This window comes from Dermacentor silvarum, chromosome 3 (assembly GCF_013339745.2).
Source record: "Dermacentor silvarum isolate Dsil-2018 chromosome 3, BIME_Dsil_1.4, whole genome shotgun sequence".
NCBI classification, from domain to species: domain Eukaryota; kingdom Metazoa; phylum Arthropoda; class Arachnida; order Ixodida; family Ixodidae; genus Dermacentor; species Dermacentor silvarum.
In genome coordinates this window covers 9,648,313-9,669,549 of record NC_051156.1, presented here as the reverse complement: position 1 = coordinate 9,669,549, position 21,237 = coordinate 9,648,313, and the positions used below count along the sequence as shown (strand labels likewise).

Sequence of the window (21,237 nt, the reverse complement as noted above, 5' to 3'; positions counted from 1 at the left end):
CTTGCATGGTTCAAATTATTCTGGCCACCACTGAGGCAAATCCGCAGTGGGGAAAAGAAACAACGAGGCCGATACAGTATAGACCACTTATAACATAACCGCTCATAGTGCAGGACCGGATATAGTGCGGTCTTTCCAGACTCCCGTTAATTTTCCCATAGCACTCCATGTATACACATATCGCTTATAGTGCAGTTGCGGGAAACGAAATACCGGTTACAGTGCGGCTGCCTGGGAGTACGGAAGTCAGCGGAGACGGCGAACGCTCCCCTCAAACGGGCGCCCCAAGGTGTGCTCGAGGAAGAAAGAGAGGCGAAGTGGAGGAAAAGGGCATGTGGTGCAAACGAACAGCCAGTGAGGCTGAAACCAGAATCTTGAGTGCGAGTCGTGAAATATCACGGCGCGCATAGCGAGCGAGGGCCACGAAACTGCCAATGCTGGCCAGTGCTCACTTCACGATAACGGCAGTAAACGAAACTTCAGGAAGCGGGCGGCGCCGGCACAGCACAACGAAGGGCGCACGCGGAGACCGTGGAATGTGAGGGAGGAGGGCGGCAGGGAAGCGGATTTCGCCTCGGTAACTCCGCCACTTCGGTGGCTCCCCTCGCCCTCCCTCGTACCTCCCTCACTTTCGGCTGTCACCGTGCTGCCGCTCCAGCCGGCCCGGCGCCAGCTCCCCGAAGTTTCGTTTTCTGCCGTTATCGGGAAGCAGGCGTTTGCCGGCGTGGGCAGTTTCGTTGGCCGGCCTGGGACAGCCCCGCTGCTTCCCTCTGCGCCGTAGCCGCAGCGTGCATGGTCAACACGTGACTAGAAAGTAGAGGAAGCATAAAGGAGAAAGAAGGGTTCACTGCCATTTTCTACACGTGGCTACGGTAGCGTGGCTGAGACGTCGGCACCTACACGCATGTTCCGGCGCAACGCAGAATCGGCGACCTTGCCATTTGAGAGAAGGTGAAATTTCCGCCGCATTTTTTTTTTTTTTTTCGCAGGCGACATTGAGGGGTCTCGCCTAAGCTTTTACTCCATGGCGGTGCCGGAGCATTGCCGATCGGAGGCGCCGCTGCGTGATTTGGTTCGAATTAACGAGATTCGACTGTAAATTGAATGCAAACATTCTAGCCGCATTCCTCGACTGTCGCATATGCGTGGCGGCTCGGTGCACATGTTTTGCATATGTACGGGCCTTGAAAGTTGTTGCTTTGGTTATAGTGCGGTATCGCTTATAGTGCGAATATTCGGGACTCCGGCGACTTACGTTATAAGCGGTCTACACTGTAGTAAGCAAAATGCAAAGACTAATAGAAACGTTCATGCAGCTCTAGATATGTTCTCTCACAAGTAAACATTTGTAGAAAACAGAAAGGTTCGTGACTGGTCACAATTACTTGACATGGGTCGATGCAGCGGCAGGACGTCGGTCTCTTGAGGATAAGTCGCTGCTCGCTTCTTGAGGATCATCCACAGCTCAGCCAAGACGTCGCCGAAGGGGAGTGTGAAGCTCTAGTCTTCAGCCCCATGTCACCAGCACCAGCAAAGACCACAGGCTGGAGGTAGGACGGAGGCCAGATCGTTGCTGAAGTCTTGAAGCTCGGACCCGCAGCCCGACAGCCTCGCTTCTTCCTCTCCGCACCGCGGCCCTCTTCTCCAAGAAAAAAAAAAAAAAAGCCTTGCTTTTCTTCTTTCTCATCTGCTCCCCCTTCCAGAACCCGTGTCCTTTCGTGATTGGCTGTTGACCGATGTGCCGCGTCCTGCGAGCTCGCACAGTACCTACCATTCTTTCTTTTCTTGTAGTCACTGGCCATACGCCGCATCAGACATGCACAAATTAGTCTTTATACATGACAGCCCGACAAGCTTGGCGTGCATCGGCATCTCATGTGGCAACAATTCATGCAACACTTTGCATTACGTAGCCATCCACTACATTTGAGTCTGCCAAATGTTCTAGTGACGTCAGATCACACGTTATTTCACCCTTCATTTTTCCAAGACACATGGATGACATTCTACTATATATATATATATATTGCATCGTCGTCCTTCTGCGCCAGAACGGGTAAACTAATTGTCGCAGCTCCAGAGGCAAGAACTGCGTCACCCGCGTACAGACCAATGCCTCTCCCTTCTCTGACTAATGTTATTGATGTATATGTGGACGGTGTCGCTGCACTCGCTCTCGTCGACACTGGTGCCGCAGTTTCAGTTATTAGTGCCAAACTTTGCCGTTTGCTCAGAAAAGTTACGACTCCACTGTCAAACGTATCACTTCGTACCGCCAGTGCAGACTGCATCACGCCTCCAGCTGCGTGTACTGCTCGCGTTGTGATCAACAGCTTCTTCTACATCGTCGAATTTTTGGTGCTGTGTTCTTGTTCGCACGATCTTATTTTGGGCTGGGACTTCCTTTCCGCTAATAAGGCCGTCATCGACTGTTCTCGTGCTGCAGTGGAATTTAAAACGCTGTGTCATGCCCCACTCCTTGACGCTCGTGAACCTGAAGATAAAGTATTTGTTGCCGCAGACGTTACAATTCCACCGTGCTCCTCTGCCCTTGCCACAGTGTCATGCAACATCATTGCTGATGCCAGCACACTTTTTACGCCATCTGCCATTTTCACTCGTCGCAAATGTTCAAATATATATATAACAGTAACGTAACAGTAATTTGAATAATGTTTCCATATATACAAACAGCAAGCAAAAGCTGCTATGTGCCTTCAAGAAATGCGGTATCTTGACAATGGTTGCACAAACATCCGCTCACATCCAATGGCATGCGCCTATTGGTGCACACTCATAGTGACACAAGTGAGAAATGGATGCTAGTACAGTCGAGCCCACTTATAGCAATACTGGTTGTAACAATACAGTAGACTTCTGGTAATTCATCTCTGGTTAATTCGATTTCTTGGTTAATTCGATCCCAACAAAGGGTTCTGGCCAGGGCCCATGCATTTCTATCTGGCCAAAATTTTGTTATTTCGATCCTAAAATTGGCCTTCGCCCAGATAATTGTAACTTTACCAGTCAGCATGCATGTGCCTGAACCCCTATGGTGACCCCAAGTGGCCCCTTTAGTGGCAGTGTCTTTCTTGGTGGAGCTTAGGGGACAGTGAATGCATTGAACGCACGTCATAAAATATATATATATATCCCATCGAAAACACCTATTTTTGGCCTGCCCTAGGAGAATATTCAAGCAATAACAGAACGTCTGATTGCGGTATTTATCTGATTCTAATGCGTGCCTTCTTTTCTTTTTTAAAGAAAATTTATCCAGAAATTGCCTGCGCGGTGCAATCTAAACTAAAACTGCCTTTGCAATGTTTGTATGCTGTACCGCATGACACAGATGTAGTGCAGCGAAGATGACTTTAAAAACTGTGTGGTGAAGCTCACTTTAGGAAACCGGCCGCCAATGTGCAACACATATTAGACCCTTGCCCATTTTAGAGCGCAGCTCTTAGGTGCCCGTTCCTGCGGAGAACGTCGGCATAACGAGCACAGCGAAAGATGAAAGCGAACGCGGAGCGCAGCGGAGGAAAGAGGAGAGGAGGGTGCAGCGGAACCATGAGTGTGAGAAAAAAAGCATAGTGCGGTGACGATGGCTACGAGATGGCGCCAGAGTAGCACCCGTCTTTTAAGAGGCTTGTCGGTGGTGGCTGCTGTGAATCACGCCCACACGTGACCCACGCGCTGGCTCTTGCGATCTCCCGATTAGCGAGGCAGTCGCACCACACTTCACTCCATTTGCAACATGCCGCACGAGGCGCCAACAAATATATCGCGAAATAAAGACACGTATAAAGCTGTGCTCAAATTTCGCATGAGGGGGTATCGTAAATCATTGGTAAATTTTTTCTTGCTAAACAAATCAAGTTCACATTAGATTTCTGTATTGCCATTTTTTCTGCATCTTGTTTAATTCAACCCGCTGGATAATTCCATCAATTTTGTTGGTCCTGTCAGGGACGAATTAACGAAAGTCGACTATATATTGGATATAACAATGAGCAGCCGATGTACCGTCAACTTTTGCATGTGTTCTATGGCAAAATAAACCGTTTGCTACAATGCTCACATGCCAGTTTTTTGGTTATAACAATTAAATCTGGCTACTGGATGAGTCTTCCAAAAGGAAAAAGAATGCAAAATCTTTGAACATAAATTCAGTGGTGATTTAGCAGTAAATGCGAGAGATATGCGTTAGCATTATCTCGCATCTTAGAAGTCCCAGATCCATGGTTTAAACCGTGTTCAACACATTGCAAAGTGTTGTTCAGGAGCTCACTCGACACACGTCCTGGCTCTTCGAAGAGTGAAGTGCGACTGACGGTGGTCTGCTCCAGACCAGTATCAGTTGCACTTCACTGTTACTGTTAAGTATGAAAGGATGCTATTTGTAATGCAGGAGCTATAGTAACTACCAAAGATGTCTTCACTCAGTACTGAAGCCAAGAAGAATGCAGGGCAGTAATGTGTCTTTATGTGCTTTATTGAACTCCGACCTCCAATTTGATTTAACCCTTTGCGGTCCGAAACTTTTACCCACTTTCCGGCTGTTCTGGTCCAAAACTATTTTGCCAGTTTGTGGCGCCGCTAACAAAACCACCAACTGTGGAAGAAAAACTCACAGGATATTTAATTCTTCTCTTGCATTCTGCAGGCAACTCCTCTACCGATATTTGAGCAGCGTATGATACCGCTCAAAGCATTCTCCTGGGTGCAGGCCAGGGTTGTTACTGCAGGTTTTGCAGAAAAACACAGTTTCCCTCCTGCCTCCGTTTGATTTTCAATCACTACAAGCGGCACAGTCCTTGCTGCTTCAGCCTGGGAGCTTGTAGATGAAATGGCTCCTCCCATCTAGCCTTTCCTTGCACTCCTTCCGTGCAGACAGGCCCCGCTTTTTGGCTCTAGCCCTCACGTCACCCACCAGCTGTAGGATGAGGTTGCGGCAGTACTGCAGGTGTCGCTGTTCTTTCTCACCATGATTCTGCAGCTGTGTGCTACTCAAAATGAAGCTATTGACAATGGAAACCCCTAGAAAATTTCACTAAATGCACCACCGTAAAACGCACGTGGTGAAAATGTGGTCATGCTTCTCAGCGAACCGCGCGAACGTGCGGTTGCGCGTGCAAGTGAGAACGCTCTGGTATCCAGAAGCCGTGCTGAACATTGTGCCGCACCCTAGTGCAAAAAGACGTAAACTTCAACAAACAAAGTTTATTTATCCTTCAAGAGATGGCGCATCATGTATACAAAGAATGCGCACGAATCGTGCGGTTCCACACTCAAGTAGAACGCTCTGGTATCCAGAAGCCGTGCTGAACATTGTGCTGCACCCTAGTGTAAAAAGAAGTAAACTTCAACAAACAAAGTTTATTTATCCTTCAAGAGATGGCGCATCATGTATACAAAGAATGCGCACGAATCGTGCGGTTCCACACTCAAGTAGAACGCTCTGGTATCCAGAAGCCGTGCTGAACATTGTGCTGCACCCTAGTGCAAAAAGAAGTAAACTTCAACAAACAAAGTTTATTTATCCTTCAAGAGATGGCGCATCATGTATACAAAGAATGCGCACGAATCGTGCGGTTCCACACTCAAGTAGAACGCTCTGGTATCCAGAAGCCGTGCTGAACATTGTGCTGCACCCTAGTGCAAAAAGAAGTAAACTTCAACAAACAAAGTTTATTTATCCTTCAAGAGATGGCGAATCATGTATACAAAGAATGCGCACGAATCGTGCGGTTCCACACTCAAGTAGAATGCTCTGGTATCCAGAAGCCGTGCTGAACATTGTGCTGCACCCAAGTGCAAAAAGAAGTAAACTTCAACAAACAAAGTTTATTTATCCTTCAAGAGATGGCGCATCATGTATACAAAGAATGCGCACGAATTGTGCGGTTCCACACTCAAGTAGAACGCTCTGGTATCCAGAAGCCGTGCTGAACATTGTGCCACACCCTAGTGCAAAAAGAAGTAAACTTCAACAAACAAAGTTTATTTATCCTTCAAGAGATGGCGCATCATGTATACAAAGAATGCGCACGAATCGTGCAGTTGCACACTCAAGTAGAACGCTCTGGTATCCAGAAGCCGTGCTGAACATTGTGCTGCACCCTAGTGCAAAAAGAAGTAAACTTCAACAAACAAAGTTTATTTATCCTTCAAGAGATGGCGCATCATGTATACAAAGAATGTGCACGAATTGTGCGGTTCCACACTCAAGTAGAACGCTCTGGTATCCAGAAGCCGTGCTGAACATTGTGCTGCACCCTAGTGCAAAAAGAAGTAAACTTCAACAAACAAAGTTTATTTATCCTTCAAGAGATGGCGCATCATGTATACAAAGAATGCGCACGAATCGTGCGGTTCCACACTCAAGTAGAATGCTCTGGTATCCAGAAGCCGTGCTGAACATTGTGCCGCACCCTAGTGCAAAAAGAAGTAAACTTCAACAAACAAAGTTTATTTATCCTTCAAGAGATGGCGCATCATGTATACAAAGAATGCGCACGAATCGTGCGGTTCCACACTCAAGTAGAATGCTCTGGTATCCAGAAGCCGTGCTGAACATTGTGCCGCACCCTAGTGCAAAAAGAAGTAAACTTCAACAAACAAAGTTTATTTATCCTTCAAGAGATGGCGCATCATGTATACAAAGAATGCGCACGAATCGTGCGGTTCCACACTCAAGTAGAACGCTCTGGTATCCAGAAGCCGTGCTGAACATTGTGCTGCACCCTAGTGCAAAAAGAAGTAAACTTCAACAAACAAAGTTTATTTATCCTTCAAGAGATGGCGCATCATGTATACAAAGAATGCGCACGAATCGTGCGGTTCCACACTCAAGTAGAACGCTCTGGTATCCAGAAGCCGTGCTGAACATTGTGCTGCACCCAAGTGCAAAAAGAAGTAAACTTCAACAAACAAAGTTTATTTATCCTTCAAGAGATGGCGCATCATGTATACAAAGAATGCGCACGAATTGTGCGGTTCCACACTCAAGTAGAACGCTCTGGTATCCAGAAGCCGTGCTGAACATTGTGCCGCACCCTAGTGCAAAAAGAAGTAAACTTCAACAAACAAAGTTTATTTATCCTTCAAGAGATGGCGCATCATGTATACAAAGAATGCGCACGAATCGTGCGGTTGCACACTCAAGTAGAACGCTCTGGTATCCAGAAGCCGTGCTGAACATTGTGCTGCACCCTAGTGCAAAAAGAAGTAAACTTCAACAAACAAAGTTTATTTATCCTTCAAGAGATGGCGCATCATGTATACAAAGAATGTGCACGAATTGTGCGGTTCCACACTCAAGTAGAACGCTCTGGTATCCAGAAGCCGTGCTGAACATTGTGCTGCACCCTAGTGCAAAAAGAAGTAAACTTCAACAAACAAAGTTTATTTATCCTTCAAGAGATGGCGCATCATGTATACAAAGAATGCGCACAAATCGTGCGGTTCCACACTCAAGTAGAATGCTCTGGTATCCAGAAGCCGTGCTGAACATTGTGCCGCACCCTAGTGCAAAAAGAAGTAAACTTCAACAAACAAAGTTTATTTATCCTTCAAGAGATGGCGCATCATGTATACAAAGAATGCGCACGAATCGTGCGGTTCCACACTCAAGTAGAATGCTCTGGTATCCAGAAGCCGTGCTGAACATTGTGCCGCACCCTAGTGCAAAAAGAAGTAAACTTCAACAAACAAAGTTTATTTATCCTTCAAGAGATGGCGCATCATGTATACAAAGAATGCGCACGAATTGTGCGGTTCCACACTCAAGTAGAACGCTCTGGTATCCAGAAGCCGTGCTGAACATTGTGCCGCACCCTAGTGCAAAAAGAAGTAAACTTCAACAAACAAAGTTTATAAGTTTATTTATCCTTCAAGAGATGGCGCATCATGTATACAAAGAATGCGCACGAATCGTGCGGTTGCACACTCAAGTAGAACGCTCTGGTATCCAGAAGCCGTGCTGAACATTGTGCTGCACCCTAGTGCAAAAAGAAGTAAACTTCAACAAACAAAGTTTATTTATCCTTCAAGAGATGGCGCATCATGTATACAAAGAATGCGCACGAATTGTGCGGTTCCACACTCAAGTAGAATGCTCTGGTATCCAGAAGCCGTGCTGAACATTGTGCCGCACCCTAGTGCAAAAAGAAGTAAACTTCAACAAACAAAGTTTATTTATCCTTCAAGAGATGGCGCATCATGTATACAAAGAATGCGCACGAATCGTGCGGTTCCACACTCAAGTAGAATGCTCTGGTATCCAGAAGCCGTGCTGAACATTGTGCCGCACCCTAGTGCAAAAAGAAGTAAACTTCAACAAACAAAGTTTATTTATCCTTCAAGAGATGGCGCATCATGTATACAAAGAATGCGCACGAATTGTGCGGTTCCACACTCAAGTAGAACGCTCTGGTATCCAGAAGCCGTGCTGAACATTGTGCCGCACCCTAGTGCAAAAAGAAGTAAACTTCAACAAACAAAGTTTATTTATCCTTAAAGAGATGGCGCATCATGTATACAAAGAATGCGCACGAATTGTGCGGTTCCACACTCAAGTAGAACGCTCTGGTATCCAGAAGCCGTGCTGAACATTGTGCTGCACCCTAGTGCAAAAAGAAGTAAACTTCAACAAACAAAGTTTATTTATCCTTCAAGAGATGGCGCATCATGTATACAAAGAATGCGCACGAATTGTGCGGTTCCACACTCAAGTAGAACGCTCTGGTATCCAGAAGCCGTGCTGAACATTGTGCTGCACCCTAGTGCAAAAAGAAGTAAACTTCAACAAACAAAGTTTATTTATCCCTCAAGAGATGGCGCATCATGTATACAAAGAATGCGCACGAATCGTGCGGTTCCACACTCAAGTAGAACGCTCTGGTATCCAGAAGTCGTGCTGAACATTGTGCTGCACCCTAGTGCAAAAAGAAGTAAACTTCAACAAACAAAGTTTATTTATCCTTCAAGAGATGGCGCATCATGTATACAAAGAATGCGCACGAATCGTGCAGTTCCACACTCAAGTAGAACGCTCTGGTATCCAGAAGCCGTGCTGAACATTGTGCTGCACCCTAGTGCTAAAAGAAGTAAACTTCAACAAAGTTTATTTATCCCTCAAGAGATGGCGCATCATGTATACAAAGAATGCGCACAAATCGCAGTGAGAAAAAACCGCGAAATTTAACCCCCGAACACCCTTCGGGTGGTGCCCGACATCGGACCGCTATGGCCGTTTTGCGTTGTCGGGCAGGGCCGACAACGGACCGCAAAGGGTTAAGGTCATCTGAAAGAAAGCAGCAGCAAAAAGGGCCACGGGGGGGGGAGGCACTGTTGTGAATAGAACTTGTACTCTCCAGTCATTAATGAGGGATGTGTTATCTTTCATTTTCTGCTTTGTTTGATCACCAATGTAGCAAGAAACATAAATTAAAATGCTTTTCATAATTAAAAATGCTCACATTTCTAGATGTTTTTCTCGCCATGAATAGGCAGTGACCCCGTGGGCCATCAACTTCACTTATTGAGTCCCGTGTATTTCCCTAAACTGTGCAGTGTCGTGCGATGCAACATGTTTTCATTCTGTCGGATCTCGTGCAACTTTTGTGACAGACGGTGACGGCAGCACCCTTTGTTGACAACATGGCACCCGTGACTCCCATGGGCGAAGTGGCTATCTTCTCGGATGCGGTGATGGCGCCTCTGCAGTCCGTTGGTGACGAGGGTGGTGACAGCAGCAATGAAGCAGCAACCATTACCACTGAAGTCGAAATGGCAACTGAGGAGAGCGGTAACAACAGTAAGAGGATTCACGCAGCCTTGCACATTTTACTCTGCAACTGAGTTTTGATGCATTTTGTTTACTTCACTTTTGCTGTTGTAATTGCCATCATCAACTTAACAACAGTTCACTGCAGGACGAATGCCTTCTCCAGAGTGTGTTTAGTCTTGCACAGTTCTAATCCTTCTGGCCACCACTGACACAGAGCCTCAGTGGGGAAAAAAAAACAAGGAAACTGTAGTGAAGAAGAGTGGCCTGCGTCTAAGTGGCATCGCCATTGGCTTAAGCTCATGGTTGTGGTGCTTGGCCAAACATCTGCGACCGTTACCCGTCCGCGGTAATCCCAGTCACACTCTTGCAAAAGCCGAGTCTAATTACTCGGTTACGGAGAAATAGTGTTTGGCGATCATCTGGGCTCTTAGAAAATTTTGCCCTTATTTGTATGCTTGTCCTTTTGATGTCATCACTGATCATCACACCCTTTTTGGCTGTCCACCCTCAAATGTCCATCTGGCTGCTTTGCCCGCGGCCCTCAAGCCACAGGAGTATTACATCCACGTTCTCTACCTGTCCGGCCAATGCCATTCCATGCCCACCAGTGTCATCTGACCGTACTTGCCTCTCCTCACTTGAGCACACTTTCGTCAACTGCACTGCTCAACAGGGCTTCGGAGTGGCGCAAAGCTCCCTGCTATTATCAGCATCCATTCTCACTCTTCCACCTCTTCATCATCTCGCACTCTCCACTGCCTTTTTCATCGTTGAAACTACCTTTCCGACAGTCGCAAGTGGCTTCTTTCTTACCCAGCCATCTTCGTGTCAATATATGCACTGCATTTCACGCCGACCCAGAGTGCGCACATGCCAACCTCTTCAAGACCTGCCACTCGACTGCGGCTGCAATTTTATGGGTGTGGCATGCATAACTACATTCGAAAGTTCATTTTCTCACGCACTTAATAAGCTCCATGTGGTTAAGCCACACTTTTGCAATTGTTAATCACCAACAAAGTCACGGCGAGTTGATGTCCTGCTTTGTCGGCTGAGAATAGGGCACAAATATGATGCGCATTCTTACCTGTTAACTGGTGGTGAGCCTCCTATATGTGGTAGATTTGGTGGCGAGAGGCTGGCGGGGCTGTATGTTTTACTGGAGTGTCGGGAAGCAGAATGGAATTAAGCACTTTCTGCTAGCTTACCAACAAGCACATTCCCCTTCATCCAGCGAATGTTGCATGACACACGATCGTTTTTTGAAATCAAAACAGTTCTCAATTTTTTAAATGTTGTTGTGTTAGATGTAATCAAACCAACAAGTTTGTAGCACTCCCTCTAACCAGAGGCTGCTCCTGTGATAGTGCCATTTTGTAGAGCACGTGCCTCTAGGCCCTGGCTTTTAACCCTTTAACACCAACAATATAAACGCTTTCATTACCGCGCCTATAGAAATGGAGCAACTCCATCAACAGTTTTTCTACGTCTTGTTAAACATTTCCGTAGAAATTGTATTATCTTGCTCCTTCATAATCACGAACCTATGCCATCTCCTCCATTTCACTAATCTGTGGAAGTGATATGCTTCTGTGTGCTGGCTTGTGTTTTCAACTGACTCTTATGCATATGGTGGCAATGTGTCCTGTTTTTCTCCTCTCTCCCGTCTTGTCCTTGAAAAATGCAAAGGACAAAACACCCACTCACCTAGCTCTTGTGTTTACAACGCAGAGGCTATGCAGCATGCATGCCCGCTGTGTGGCAAGCTGTTTGGGCGTGCCCTCAAGCGGGACCACCACGTGGTACGCAAGCACACCAAGGCGTACCCGCTACACTGCACCATGTGCCGCCGCGGGTTCATGTTCCGCAAGAACCTCGACCGCCACTTCCAGGATGCACACAGCAGTGAGTAGTAGGGCTGGGAAGGGATTTACTTTGGTAGTGTCGAAACCATAGAAACTTTCTTTATTGATGCGCTTAGCACCGTGAGAAACATTTGTTACAAAACAGATACTAGTAAATACGTACAGTGAATATGACAGCTCGAATAGCATCTGCAGTCATTTTAAGAGTGGCGAATGCAATCTTGTGATCTTAGATTATGCTAACTTATCAATAATTTTATTGAGATGCATTTTCTGTGCCCTGATTTTTTGCACACGTGTCGGTGTATGTCAGTTTTTTTCGTACTTTTCTGCGCTCTGCTTTTGTGCACGATATACGTTTACTCTTTTTCTTTACCGTATGTTTCACTAGATGCGAATGTTAACTTTCCATTTGTATTGGCTACTTTTTGTACGTCGTATGGTGTACCTATTGTACCTACTACCTTTCCTTCTGAGCTTAATGCATTCCCTGTATGATAAAGTGCTACTACGCTTGTACTATGTTCGTATGTCCACCCCTGTATGAGCCTTACGAGACTTACAGTATTGATAAATGGGTTGTGCGAATATCAAATTTTAAATTTCGAAGCAAATTTGATTAATGTAACACAAGTTTGAATCGAATCGAATAGCATATTTTTGGAATATTTTTCACGTACGTATACTATTGGTTTATGCAAAAATGAAAATTCTTTCACCAACCAGAGGTATGAAAAAAACTAAACAATTTTATTGCTCAGGAAATAACGTACAAGGAAGTTATGATTTGTAGTGAACAAAATTCTCTAGTCAGCGCATTGGCTTGACAGTATTACAAATGCAGTTTTTTAGTGTTGTCATGAAGGAAGGATAGCTGCTTGACATGTTTGGTGAGCAGCGACAGCCTCCCGCATTCACAATTCCTCCAAACACCAAAAAGAGCTGCTCACTGAACACGCTAGTTGTCTGATATTGGCAGGTATCCTTCGCAAGCTTGAGCGAACAGTGGTGAGCTCTGAACGCCACGTTGACACCCTCCCGCATTCACAATTCCTCCAAACACCAAAAAGAGCTGCTCACTGGACACGCTAGTTGTCTGATATTGGCAGGTATCCTTCGCAAGCTTGAGCGAACAGTGGTGAGCTCTGAACGCCACGTTTACACCACCACTAACACGGATCTTCTTATTGGCTCAAAATTCATCATGCGCATATTGTCTCAACCTGTGCTTGTGGCACTGAAAATTGCTGCTGATGGATGAGCTTATTGAAGTTTTTTTCTGCAGTACGGACATGGAAGGAGTTTGTGTGGGAGTTTTCCTTGTTGAGGACATTTTTGGGCTCCTTGGTGTTGAAATTTTGCTTGCTTCTGCTGAAGCCAGGGTTTTAATTAAGCCACTTTGCCCTCCTGGGGGCACACAGCTCGTTTAGGGTGAGGGTCTATAAACGTTCCCGAGCTTGTCACTTGCTTGAATTTGTAGTCTGTGAAGCGTGTTTTAAGGCACTTGGCCAGATTAGTAGGAGACGCAGAGGTTTCTACCTGGCGGCTGGTGTTGTCAAGATGCATGAAGAGGCAGTACAGTATGGGTACTTTGGCTGTTATTGTCCGGTTGCCATCAGCACCAGCAATGGCCCCGAGACAGCGACTCTTTTTCCCACTTGGTTTGCTTTACTGCTGCACGGCAAATATGCTTCACCGCATAACACGGTTGCACTGCGGAAAAGCTGAGATGAGAAAACCGATCAACAACATGCTTAGCCTCATGCACATTGCCATGCGCTGGCAACTATGCAAGAACACTGGTACAGCCGTCGCGGAAGTACACTAGATGAGCTAGAAAGCACCGTTCAAGAAACAGAACAATTTCTCTGCAACTTCGCAATTAAAATGCATTCCGAATACATTTACGAATTTTTGGGAGTTCGAATATTGTTAATAGGTAAAAGTGTCTTTTGAATCGAATCAATTACCAACCAATTCAAATTGAATATATGATGTTTTGAATATTTGCACGCCACTAATAAGTAATTAAATATGTGGACATAGTGCCATGATACAGTATGGCCAACTGTTGAAGGAAACACACATTCAGTTTGCTGCCATATAGTGTAACTGTGTTAACTCGATACTTTGATATCTCGAAATATTGGTTAAGGGGCGAGGAGGGGATGAAAAATAACTTGTACGTATTTTTTGTCTCAAGAGCAGTACATATTTTTTGTCTCATGTACGTATTTTTTGTCTTTTGTCTCCAGCATAAAAGCTTTTCTTATCTCAAGAAAAGCTTTTATGCTGGAGTCCGTACATCTCAAAATCTCGACTGTGAAAATGCTTCCTCAGACTAGCGCTTATGAGGCAACTAACGGGCCTTTTTTTACTCATAGCCAAGCGTGCCTCAGTACTTTGTATCCTGCCAACCAAGGTCGTGTCAGAGATAAAGCCAGAGAGTGCAACCAGTGCCCAACTGTGGTGTCTAAATCTGTGCCCCGTGACAACTCCCTCTGGGTAACAGACGCCAGTCTTGAAGGCTGTGATTTTGCTGGCTATTGCATAAGCTGGAAATACGGCACAAGCTGGAAATGTGGCACGAGCCGGAAATATGGCATAAGCTGGAAATACGGCATAATATTTCCGGATAATAATATAATAATATTTCCAGCTAATAATATAATAATATTTCCGGCTTATGCCGGAAATATTATTCCTGACCTTGACCAAAACTATTGGTGCTTTTGAGCAGGCACGATCAGTTCACATGCGCTGCACCCAAACAAGAGGAGCAGGCGGTCATGCTAGCCCACAGCGTAAAGTTTCAGAGAGACCACAGTTTTATAAGGACACTCGCTTCATGTTCGTGCAACGGTGAGATAAACAGCTCGTCACTCATGAGCACATGCTAAAGGCATGACAGTTGGCTTTTCTGCAATTCAGTTTCAGTTTTCTAAGTGAAATTGTCTGGAATTCATTACACTGCAGAAATTAGCAGCGTCAATTTTTTTGCACATTCGGAACCGGTTATGAACACCTCGAATCACGGGCTTCAAGTCTTGCATAAGGATCAACTGTCTGACTCAGTGCCCGAGTCAGACGATTGCATGCTGTCTTGGCATAGTGCCAGTTAACACTGTTGCCCATAGATGCTGACTTGTTCGGGGCTGAGTCGTGCAATCGCGATTGACCAAAACTGTTACTAGCACCATTTTGGAAAGACTCCATGTGGTTTATGTGCGGTCAAATTCCTCAAATTACTTTTTTGCCTGGAGTTTAGTCCTTAATTAATTGGAATGAATAAAGCATTCATTTTCATGATTTCACTTAACTCCAAACTCTGCATATCTCTAAATTTTTTCTGGTCTGTACAGCTTCGAGTTGAAGGGGTTTTGCCAAGATATGACATAGAGGCATTAATAATGACAAACTTTGAATCTATGATGAACTTGGTGTTTTGTGGCACAAGGGTCAAAGCATGGCCAAATTATTAATGTATAAATGCATGTCCAATTAAGTATATCAGCCACTTCTTTCTGATAAGGATGACGGAAGCTTCCGGCCATATTGGCTTTATAAGTAGCTAGATGTTTCGTTTGACAGCAGACTGAACTGTACATTTAAACTCGAGAAGCCAGCAGAGTATGTTGACATGTTAAAGGGGAAATGAGACATCCACCCAAATGTAGCAATTGCTACAAAGGAATGCTACAAATTGAGCCCTTCAGTTCCCCTTCTTCATGGTGCCGTAGTTGTCATTTAGACCGCAGTGGAAATCGGATTAAGTGCACAGGCAGCTTGGGTGCAGAGCGCCGTGTGTTCAAGACGTCTACTCAGGCACGCAGCAGCATGCCTTTTGACCTCAATTAATTGTAATCTTAGAGGCATAGCTTAGGTGCGCAGCTGATGCAGACCCGTTTTCTACCAAGGCACACATACATTAGTCACGCAACTGGCACTAAAATTTACCTGTGCAGCCTTCTGCCATTCATGTGCGAGAACGTTGGATTTTGCATTGGGATGTCATATTGGACATGTTTCGTTGATCATTTGCTAGGCATGCAAAAAAACCCTATGGAGAAGCAGTGGTTTTGTGCAATAATATATTAAATAATTTCACTTTTACAAGTTACATAGTTGATAAATTCTAAAAATAGTTACACAGTAATGTCTGCATGAAAAATTTTATTGTGTCCTTTCTTCACTTTTCTTTCAGTAAAACCAGCTTTCACCCTTTCTCAATACTCTGTTAATCTTTGTCAGTTATGCAAGCAGCTTTGCATCTTTTATTCCATGCTCGAATTACTTCATGTTCTTTGGTGTTGTTGTTCCAACTGCTGTAGACACATCTAATGGGTTGACTATACTTAGAACCTTTAATACTCCATAAATAAATTTAACAGCCTGGATCAGTCAAACTTGACATAAATGTCAACCATCCAGAGTTCCCAAAGCACAGTGCATTTTACACTTTTCAGACAAGTATTGTGTGCATTTTGGGTATTCTGTGCTGACATCCTATGAACTTGCAAAACCATCTGGAGGGAGGTAGCATTATTTTAGCATGCGTCCCCCCTGCTCATCTATCCAGGTCACTTCATGGTCACAACAGCTCCAGTTCCATCCACAAGCATGCAGCCTGAAACTGTAAGTCTGTCATATTTTATGCTAACGAGCTTCTGTTAAGGCTTCTGTTCGTGCTGTTGCATGCAGTGCTTCATTTTAAACTACGTTGTTGTTGGTAGTTTGTGCTCTCTCGTCCTGTGTGTTGTGTCTGTGTCATTTGCCGTGATTAGTGTCACTCGGCGCAGTTTGAAAAGAATGAACATCAACTAGCAGCCCAGTTCCCCATCGCCTTACCCAGTGCAGTGCTTGATGTTGATTGCACTTTAGGAACGATGTCTAACATCCGCCCCAAATTTGTGTCTGCAACAAGACGCATCCAAAAGCACTTTCTGAATTTTTTTGCTGAATTTTTTTCTTCTGAATGAGCTTCCATTATGAAAGCGGCACTATGTCATTGTTGCCATTTGCGCTTCATTGTCTATAGATACCAAGTACACAGGTGCAGTATCTGTTAGAGCAATCACTTTTAGAGATATTACTACCCCTTTCATGAGATATTACGTGCCTCTACATTGGCCTTGTCGAAGTAAGCAGCCGACAGATATCTGGCACTATGCGCAGATGGCGAGCTTGGCAAAGCGCCAGAAACGCTGGCAGCGGTATGCGCGTACGCATCCGGTGCTGAGTCGCACAAAATGTCGGGAAAACGATAGTACCTCCGAAATTGGTTGCCTGAGAATGCCACTCCAGATTGTAGTCGAGCACAAAATGAACCCACTGCAACCAACTTGTCACCATCTTGTGATGGTGATGACACTGCTTCTAAGGCTCTGACGATAGGCTTTTTCCAACACTGTGACGATGGTTCTGTCTTCGTATGCAATTGTAACGCGCAGGCAATCTTAGGACCCATTTTCTCGAAAAAAAGGTGTGTGTTAGATTCGTTTAAATATGGTAAGTATATTGATAGGCCACGACCAGCAGGCGCTGGTACAGTGAAGACAAGAAGGCAACCAAGGCAGTCAACTGCCAGTTTTGCAGAAGTGCCATCATGGGCTTTGTGTGTCAACTAATAAATGTTCGACGTGTTGCTATGAGTATTGCTCCTTCATATCAACTAGTGGCGAAGGTGGAGAATGCCCACGACCACTGTCGCTATGTATGCTTGCCATCAACAGTGACCAGCTGCAACCAGTGTGCCGATACTGGAACTCTTCACCGGGGAAAGCGGCCAGGAAGGGGACGATTATGTGAACTGCTTGGAGCAATATTTTATTCCAAGTGATGTTGCAGAAGGCAAATGAAGAGAACTGTTCTTGAGCGACTGTGGATGACCTATGTACTCGCTGCTGCGCCGGCTTCTGGCACCAGATAGACAGTCGGTGGCATCACAGGCCAGAAGTTTGGAACTGCTGTCCGTGCACTACTCCCCGAAGCCATCCATTAGTATGTCTAATTAAACGTTAGCATAAAAGCGGGAATAATGAAAATAGCATTACTGTAATGCAAACAAACTTTGTGGAAAGTGAGTTTAAGTATAGCGTGGTAGCTTTGTTTACGTCCTGGGAACATTATTCAATTAAAGTTTAAATTTTGCATACATAGTGCACATAAGTGATTTTATTTATTCGCCAAGCTTGCGTGCAGAAAGCGTAAGAAGCAGCACAATATGAACTCTGGGAGTGCACTGTATTTGCACTTCCATGCCGGCCAATTGGCGGCAGTATCAGTGCAAGTAAGCCGTGACACCTAGCTTTCGAACTCCGAGGAGATAGATGGCACTGCCATCCCAGAAGCTTCAATTGTTGGGCCTTGAAGGGTTTGAAATTGAGAAGCAATCTCGAAAACTTCGCAGAGTTATCCATAATTCTGCCGTCAAAGGGGCGGTACACTGGTGGTGAAATTTTGATGGGGGCAGAATGCTTTGTATGCCATGCATCGGACAAAACAATCCCAGGTGGTCAAAGTTAATTGGAGCCCTATGTTAGGGCATCCCTCATAAACCACAGGGCAGTTTCGGGACGTTAAACTTCATACTGTAATTTGCTAATTAATTAAAGATCTGAGGATTCAACCTAGTGCATCCTGAGAAACTTTCTCTTTTTTGTACGAAACCAGCCCAAACCTACTATACTTCAATATTTATTTTATTTTATTGTTTTATTAAAAAATATGTTACAGGCCCAGATAATAATAATAATAATAATAATAATAATAATAATAATAATAATAATAATAATAATAATCTTTATTACATCCAATCATGTCGCAGTTACATACAAATCCAGCCCGCATAAGCAACATTACTTGTGTGTGAGGTTGGGCAGTCGGCGGATAGTACTGATATGTGGACACAACGAAAATGATGACACACTAGAAAATAAAAGAAAGAAATAGTGGAAGAAAAAAAAATAATATTGCATCAACAGCAAAAAATTGGGTGCTGAAGGAGCATGCATCCCGTATGACTAAAAAAAAGAAAAGAACATCTATATCATCAGGTATCAGAAAACATCAGATATCAGAAGAGATATCTTTCTGCGCATTGATTTCAAGCCCAATTCTGCTATTCATTTCAATATTGATGAAATAATAATGTAGCATACCATTGTAACGCCATGCTAAGGTTTGGTCAACAATTCGAGGAGACCATTGTAACCAGCCCTTTCTTTATAACAAATAAATGCAAATCCAGTTATTGAGAAAATACTCCACCAGACTGAACTAACCTTGTGTTGCTATTTCGTGTCTTCCAGGGTTGGCTAGAGTGGCCTGCAGACTGTTGGTTCATGTGAGCTGCAATGATAGATGTAACATTTTAATACCAGTTGCAGCTGCCATTTAGCAAGACATGGCCCGTGCACCACATAGCAAGCAAACCATGTTAAATGTTCCTGCGAACAAAGGAAACAACACATGAGAGCGCAGGGATTAGCTTGCAACATAATGTGGAATTCATAGGCAGCAGTAGCTTATAAGGAAGGAAGAGAATTGAAGGAGAATAGTTACAAAATTCAGCTGATGGTTTTCACAATCGTGCAGTTGTTATGCAGGGAAAATGAACGTGAGAGAATCACAAATGGATCCACACAGAACAGTGCTATGTATTATGTATTATATACACTATGTATTATATATTGTGGGGGTTCGGGCTAACGGCACTGGTACTGGCTAGCTAAGGTCTAAGGAGACACGTAGCTCGTCCCCACTGTGCAGAACATGCAAAGGGGCGCCGTGGCGGGTTCGCTGACTCACCGGCAAGACACAGAGACAACTCCAGCCGTGGTACAAATGAAAGGGAGTTTATTCCCTGTTATGTACAAAAGCTGCATACAACACAGCAGTTACGGCACCAGGGTGGTAGTCTCAGACTACGGGTGAAAGCTCCCGGGAAGTCTGCTCAGCCACACAGGCTCTTCCGAGCTAGGTTTGCCTCGCAAAGGGGACCTTGCCCAGAGGTGCACATGACCAAGTGGATCCGCACATCCGACAGCCAAGAAGACCGAAGGTGAATCTGCTGGGCGAAGGCGCCCATGTACCTCGGATGCTGAAGGAAAGAGGGCGAGAGGGACATACTCCTTGGGTACTGTTCGTATGCACGGCACACTGCGTAACGCGAACTGCCTGTGCAAGCGGCAGGCTCCGCATTACGCCGGCACCGACGGGGAATGTACGCTATTCAAAATAAGGCTGGAATGGTTCAAGTGGCGCATGAGCTGGAGATGGTGGTCCAAGAGGTCCCCACAACATGTACACCTTTTCTCTGTTATGCTTTTAAAAAAGTGCCAAGTATACTTCTTGCTCCTAACTCGAAATTGACACACAAAGGACACATTTTTCAGCAAAGTGTTGGGTGAAGATATGAGATATTATTGTGAATCATTTGTATTTGTTATTTTGGAAATCTTGGGGCCTGGGCAAGAATTTACAAGACGTATCTTGTGTTGAGACCTCAGGTATTGTCGTACTTCCATTTACCTTAATAACAGCTAGCAAACTCACGTTGTACGACATGCCGCAGGCATGTGGCATGAGGCAGCCACACTTCAAGTGCAACTACTGTGCCTACACTGGGGCTGCCCTGGGGGACATCCAGGGGCACCTGTCCTCCCACCCGGAGATTCGCTTTTACGCTTGCGTCCGCTGCGACAAGGAGTTCTCCAGTGAGGTGAGCTCTCACTTTTGTGAAGTGTCTTCTTTCTGAGTGGAATGTGTCAGAACTGCATTGGACAATCACATCGTGCATTAACCACTGAACAAAGTTTTGTCAATACCATGTGTCAACAACTGAACAGCTTGAGGCTCACCATGGAGGAAAAGGCCACATTGCATTCAAGTGCTTGTTCTGTAGTCATAAAGATGACTGGGGAAAATAGGTGAGATACTGGCCGTGATAAGAATGTAGCTGTACCGCTAAAGCTTCACCATAAATTTATTTATTTATTTATTTATTCAGTGGTGGTCCAACTGCGCCATTTGTGCCATTTTCCTACAATTCTACTCGTCTGTGCCTTGCCGCGCCCACCGAAGTGCAACTTGCGCCAAGTGCGCCAAAGCGCCACCTTTGCCTTGAGCGCTACGCGGACATCACAGTAGCGTGGCCGATCCCTCCACTTGTGGACAGACCCGCGGCTAAGCATTCCAAGCATCGGCGACGCGGACTTTGCGACCAAGCTTCGCGCACGGAATCCTCCATCGGACACGCAGTTAAGCCTTTCAGCTCTCGATGTTTCGGAATTCGTGACTAAGCACATTGAGCGTCGACTCCTTGAGCCCGCGGCTAGGCATTTCGCGCATCGGCACTTGAGACTGCGCGAGCACATCAACACTGGCTAGGCATTTCGCACATCTGCACTTGGGACTGCGTGACTAAGGACATCGAGCGTCGACTCCCCGGGCTCGCGGCTAGGCATTTCGCACATCAGCACTTGGGTCTGCATGACTAAGCACATCAAGTGTCGACTCCTCAAGCCCGCGGATAGGCAATGTTGCACAAAATTGTTTTTCTGCATTTCTAGTCGCTTT

At 45.2% G+C, this 21,237-nt stretch overlaps 1 protein-coding gene across 1 annotated transcript in view; it reads left to right on the top strand.

Annotated features, from left to right (window-relative positions):
- Positions 1–21,237, top strand: part of LOC119445314 (zinc finger protein 425-like) — a 105,644-nt gene that overhangs the window by 51,491 nt on the left and 32,916 nt on the right. Inside the window, exons 15-18 of the mRNA XM_037709628.2 lie at positions 9,634–9,820; positions 11,525–11,698; positions 16,238–16,293; positions 20,234–20,380. Coding sequence (XP_037565556.1) covers positions 9,634–9,820; positions 11,525–11,698; positions 16,238–16,293; positions 20,234–20,380 — 564 coding nt within the window. The remainder of the gene's footprint in view (positions 1–9,633; positions 9,821–11,524; positions 11,699–16,237; positions 16,294–20,233; positions 20,381–21,237) is intronic.